Below are 6256 nucleotides of genomic sequence, written 5' to 3' on the forward strand. Positions count from 1 at the left end.
CGTAGCTTCAAAGCTGAGCTATAGCCTTGAAGTCAGCCCCATGGTGCTTCATGAACTCAGCTCACCCATCCTCCCCGAGCTGGAAAGGAGTGACACCGCACAGAGCGCGGGCCAGAAACCCAGAAACCCTGCCTATCAGTACAGTGAGTTATCAGGGATCCCACTGCTCATCATTCCTTTGCCAAGGCACCCTCCTTCCACAGGTGCCATTGAGAAGCATTGACACTGAGATACACCGGCACTGACTGAAACCAGGTTAGACATGCAAGAATTAATATTTATATGACTTAAGCGAGACCGCGTTCTGAACATCAGCAAAACAAGCTCATACATGCAGCCTTCATGTCAACACGGTGGCTCACGGAGAGGCACCCCCAGCTCAGAGGAAGTCAGACAGATGCTTTGATGTGGCTCTCCACAAGAAGTAACGAGCACATCTCCTCAGCAGAGCCAATTACACCAACAAAGGACGTTTTTAATTTAGTAATGCTGCTTCCAGGGCTCAAGACACTTCACCTGAAAGACTGTACATACACAGCCCCAAACACCTGGGGCCAGGATTCACTGAGCAGAGAAGCAGGACAAGCCAGTGAACAGTTTTCTGTAAATTATACAGGTGTCTGAAGCCAGACAGGCTATTTGGCTCAGTGCCACAGTGAAGATTCTCAATTTCCATCAGCATCTCCAAGTTCAGCACCCCAGCTACTCACCCAGAAACTGGAGAAAAGGGTGCACTCACCTGCCCTGGTTCTCCAGAAACACGGAACTGCTGCTTTTCCCGAGGGCTTCGCTAATGGGAGAGAGGCAGAAGGGGGAAGAGAAGGCATCAGAATCGGAGTCAAAAGTGCTGTCTCGGCTCACGTCGTCGGCAGACAGCTCCAAGGAGCCCTCGTCCTCGCCTGGCTCCGGCCGGCAGTCCAGGCCTTCCTCCGTCCCCTCCACTGATAGCTCCGACCTGTTCTGCTCCTCCTGAGAACTGATTGTTGAGAGGATTCCTGAGTCGCTGCGGGCGGGCTGGGGGGACCGGCGGGCATCGTTGGCCATGAAGCAGCTCTGAGGGAGCTTCTCCCCTTCCGAGGAGGGGGAGCTGATGTCAGCCTCATCTTTCAGGAGCTGTGACACAGTCAAGATGTCTTCTCCTTTCAGGACCACCGCCCCTCTCTGCTCCGTGGGGGAAGCCTGACGGGCGACACCGAAACCCCGCGTTTGCGGGGAGCTTTACGGACCGGGGAGCTCTCGGGAGTGACGTAGCGCAGGGCTTCCTCGTCCTGCCGCTGAATGCGGGAGTTGGGCACCCAGGCAAGGATGAGCGTGGTCCCAAGCAGCTCATCCTTCTCCATGTACAAGCACAAGTAGCCTTTGGGAGAGCAAAGGGGCAATCAGTTACGACCCAGCTTTATTCTAAGGAAGCTGCACTAGCCTGAAATCTGGCCAGCCCCCTCTCCCCGCCGCTACACACCGGCAAAACAAACCCTTTTATTTATCAGGACAGAATTTTGCCAAATGAACTGCAGAGTGTGCAACATTATTCGGTACTAACAAATAATTTCAAGTCTGCATATGGCTGTTGGATAGTCTAAATTCCCTCTGGCCTACGTGGACATAGAAATGACACGCAAGTACTTCAACTTCCTGCACAGATTACTAATCGAGAGTAAATTCTGAAATATATTGCCACATGAAAAACTTCTACTGTTTGTTAGTTAAACGATTTCGAGCGCCAGCTAAACATTTCTTACTCAGGAATATTTACCTTAGTGTAGCTAAAGGGCTACAATTTTCATGGAAAGACAATAGAATAAAAAAAGTCACACACAGAGAAAGGGAAGTGGGTCAATGTTCACAGAATAATTAGTTTTGTGAAGCTAAGCCAGTAGCCACGGCTCTCTTTGATGAAGACATGAAAGAGTGCAAGAACAGATGAGGATAAAGGGACAGGACAGTATTTGTCTTCATTTAGTGCAGCGCAGGCAGCCACAATCAGGTTTTCCTTCTTTTCCCTTTGGTTGTTGAGGCCACTCTGGCAATGACAGTTACAGGATGATCCTTGGCTTCGCTGGACAGAAGTCACTGTCCTCAAATGACAACTGTCCATCTTTGGCAATACTAAAGGACTGCCTAACACACGTAAATCCATGCTAGACCAGAAGAGAAAGAAATATCATCAATTTTCCTACTCAAAAAAGAGCTGATGGACCAGCTGGTGATGGCTTTCCTTAGTCTTCCCTGCCTTGCCCTGTCCCCTCCCGGCACCTCTTCAGTCTTTAGAGCCCAGGAGGTAGATTTTAATCCAAACACACACCCCAGGGGATTAAAAAAGAGGGAGTGAGCAGTGTCTGTGACACCCTGTCACCTGGATGATGCTCCCCGATGCCTTGCAGCAGCTCAGGTGGGTGCACACAGACATTGTTCTTTGAGTAGATAATCTCCCCATCAAACACAGAAGATGAGCTGCCACCACCACCAGAATTCAAGGTCAGGAGGTCGGAAGCTTTCGAAGAGGCACGTCGGAGGAGTCGCCCCAGAGACATCGCCAAGGAAATGTTTCCATTATCTGTCAGCTTTAATCAGGAGCCAAATCCAGAAGATCTGCCAAGAAGATGGAAAGAAGAACGTCAGGACAAATACAACGACGGTGTGTGCCTACCACTGCCTGAGAAAGAAGAGGTCTCCCACCAACGGCTGCTTCAATCCTACAACTCAGGCAAGAGCCTCCAAACGCTCTGGGTCTGTAACATCATCTCTGTGTTTTAAAGATGTTGAAATACAGACACGGCATATTTTTCTCTGCCACGAAGAAATACGAAGGCAGCAAAAAAAATGTATTTTAATAGATACTGTGGAGACGAAACAGAACAGCAATGCCTGTCACTGAAAATTGCCCATTAAGGGAATAGCTCAGCGAGGCAGAGCTGCCTGATGTATCACTGTCCCGGCGATGTCAAAGAGAGTCAGAGTAGACTCTGGAGGATTCCTTCCGCACAGAAAAACTGCTGAGACCACGACATTAAACAAGTCATCCGCAATAACCACTGATGGCCAGAAAAACATTAATCAAAACAAGTTCAGCTTGTGCTTACCAATTTTTTGGCATAATCCTGCTGTGCGTCTGAGGTTTTGGGGTTGGGGCTTTCCTTTGTTTTTTGAGCAGTGGTGGTTACACGGAGCTTTTTCAGAAATAAGTGGCAAGAGACCCACATTCAACAGAGCGGGCAGCCTCCGGCAGCAGAGCCCAGCGTGCCAGCTCAGGGCATCTACCAAGAGGAAGCGCAAGCACAGCGCCCAAGTAATCACCAAGTAAGCTTCGTGCTCAGAGGAGATGTGTTCCTCGTCGGGGCTGTTGATGAGGAGCTTGACTGCATCCAGAGGGGTCACCCAAGTGGTGACTCGATGCGTTGGAACAGCAGCTGGGTCTTGCACAAAGCAACCCGGCAGCCCAACACACCTCACTGCAGAGCAAGCTCTACCTGCTGCCACCGTCCCTTGCTGGGAAGCAGACCAGAGGCACAGCAGTTTGCGTCCTACTGAAAGCACACGAGGAGGGGAAACATCGACTTTTGTTCCTTTGTTTTTATGTGCTTTACTTGCTCGTGAACAGGCCAGTCCGACCTGGCACATGCTACACGTGGCCATGGTGCCAGGCCGGGGAGAGATCAGCTCGGCGTGTTCCTTGGGACGAGTGCCCCGCCACAGCCCACAGAGCAAGCAGCAGGGCAGCCAGAAATGAAAAGAAAAGCGGACAGGCCCTGCCTTGTACCGTCAGGGGCCTAACGCAAGTATCGTCACTGACAAGCCCCATTTTCTCCAAACGCGGTTTTAGTGGTATCTCCAGACAAATGAGGCAGTGAGGAGGCAGAAAAGGCAACCAGAAACCAGCGTTTCTCAAAGAGCAGAGTGAAACCCGCAGGGCAGGAAGGTAGCTGTCCTGGTTCTGACAGATTTGCACCTACAGAAGGTTGCAAATGAGACTGCCAAGGAGCTGACAGAGCCTTCGTTAAAGGCCAAACTGTTGGTTTAACTGGGAATCACCAGGTTAGTCAGCTTGAGTCAGAGCATAAGCAGTTTCTGCATTTCAGTCTTTGCTGGAACTTGACAGAGAAGCCTCAACCTCACTACGTGCTGTGCCCAGCTAGTGCTTAGGATAAGACAACTACCTTGCAAGTCCTTCTTCACCGTGTCTCTTCTAACACCAAACACAACACGTATCTTCATGCCACAGCCCCAAAACCCAAACACCAATGGAGCCATACACTTGCTCTTGTCTGGCTCGTCAAAAACCACAGCACTGTTTCAGGCTCCGGGTCACACCTTGGAGAAAGTCACTTGCCTCAACCACATTTAAAGAGCAAGTCACGTTTCCTTTCATCGCGCCCTGCAACAATACAGAGAGCGAACTCTGCTGCAATTCCTCCTCCCCGTAACCAGGTTAGGACAGCATTTCAACTCGGTGCTGTGGGAGCAAAGCAGCGATGTGGAGCAACAGCCTCCGGCACATCTGCACAGGGTCCTCTGCTGCCAGGACACTTGGTGGGCAGCACGCTCTGCTCGGCTGTGTCCACCTGCTGGCAGGACCGAAACCCACCTGCATATCCAGACCTGTAGCCCTGCTGGCTCATTCATCACAACTCTAAAAGTGCAAAACCTGCACGTGCAAAGGAGAAAGGTGGTATCAGGTACCTGCGGCTTTCACCAGGGAATGCTTCCTCAGAACACACAGATGAGCTTTTCCACCTAAGGACAGCAGATGGAGATGCATGTAGGAAACATGAGCGTCCTGCTGCAGCTCTCCAGGGGCTCTCAGGAATGCAGGCAGAGGTGCAGGACTTCTCTGCCAACAAAGGCAACATTTAATTAGCTTTTACCTAGCGCAGAAAGAACAAAGCAACAGGTAAAAGATCAAAAGCTGCTCCCTGGAAAGCAGGAGGAACTTAAAGGGAAATATTGCTTTGATCCTGCAGAACACCTGTTGCTTCAGCACTGCCTTGATGTGCAGGTGGATGGTGCTGCAGGTACGCACATGTGGGCTGGGGAGAGGAGACAAAAAGAAGGCGGGAGGTGAAGAATATCGTGTCCTGCCAGCACAGAAATTTAATCTTTAGCTGCATTCGTCTTGCAGAAGAGTCATGCATCAGAAATCAGAGGGCCAACTGTGCTGCTGCAAACAAGTAGCCAAATACACTGGGATATATAAATATCACAGTAAGAGCCGATCTGTTGCCAAGGCTAGAGGCTTCTGTGCAGCATTGGCTGCAGCATTAAAGAAAACCAGATGTGAGTCAGTGGGACAGTGACAAGAGTGACCTAGGGCACGGAAAGAGATTGCCAAGGGAAGGTTAAAGAAAGGGAAATGTATTTAAAGTCTTCGTATGTGGTAACTGCCACTGCTGAATAACGGAAGAGCTGCCTATGGCGGGCAGGAGAAGTGGTGAGGCAGTTAAACTGAGGTAAGAGTATCCAGTTTAGTCACTCTAACAGCAGGGTGCCAGGGTACCCAAACAAGACAACCTGAAGAGGCTGTTTCCATCGCTGCAGAAACAGACGGGCAGCTGGTCCCAGCCAGGGCCAGGTGATGGACTGGACCTCTGAAGTTCACCTCATCTACTCGTACAACCCCAGCAGTCTCCGATACACAGGTTATGCACATGCCTCTCCTTCCTGACAGACAGGATTCGTACAGCTCAAACCAGCAGGTAGCAGAGAGACCCAGCCTGCTGGGTTTGCTCTACTCTCAGCCCTCCTCTGTGCGGGACAATGTCTGCACACACTGTCCGCGGGGCCTGGGTCGTGAGGAGAGGCAGGGATTTCTGCTGCCTCTTGGGTGTGCTCGGGAGGGAAGGCAGGAACCAGCCAGGTCAGCATTAAATTAGCACTATGCAGAAAAAAAAAAAGTATTTTTCATATTATTTTTTTATTTATCCCCTGATCTAAAGGGATTCTTTTCAACGTGGCAGAGACAACCCAGCTCTCCAGAAGCTGAGGCACTGAATTAGCTGGTAAGCTCTCACTGCGTGCCAATATTTATTAAGCACATATACATTTTCTTCTCCCACACATCAACTGTTGCCACTAAAAATCTTTGCTAGAGCTACTGAGTCTGTTCGCACAGCCCCTGGCTGCTCTCCCAGTCGGTGCCAGCACTCTCAGCTACACGGTATCTCAGAAACGTGCTGGGGAGCCAACTCCTGAAATCACCCCAGGAGCCTCTTCCCCAGAGCCTGGCCAGTTCCAGGCAGCAGCAGATCACGCAGCCCCGGCC

General features: G+C 50.7%; 1 protein-coding gene across 1 annotated transcript; it reads right to left on the minus strand.

Moving 5' to 3' along the window:
- Positions 1 to 739: 739 nt before the first annotated feature.
- On the minus strand, positions 740 to 2531 carry LOC104280898 (TBC1 domain family member 16-like; the record flags this gene model as incomplete). The annotated part of the gene is made up of 3 exons (XM_009878698.1): positions 2354 to 2531; positions 1200 to 1357; positions 740 to 1065 (listed from the first exon to the last, which is right to left on the minus strand). Coding segments are annotated over exons 1-3 (662 nt in total), but the record flags the coding sequence as incomplete, so codon positions are not given.
- Positions 2532 to 6256: the final 3725 nt, after the last annotated feature.

Source organism: Apaloderma vittatum, unplaced genomic scaffold (assembly GCF_000703405.1).
Source record: "Apaloderma vittatum isolate BGI_N311 unplaced genomic scaffold, ASM70340v1 scaffold33691, whole genome shotgun sequence".
Taxonomy (NCBI): Eukaryota; Metazoa; Chordata; class Aves; order Trogoniformes; family Trogonidae; genus Apaloderma; species Apaloderma vittatum.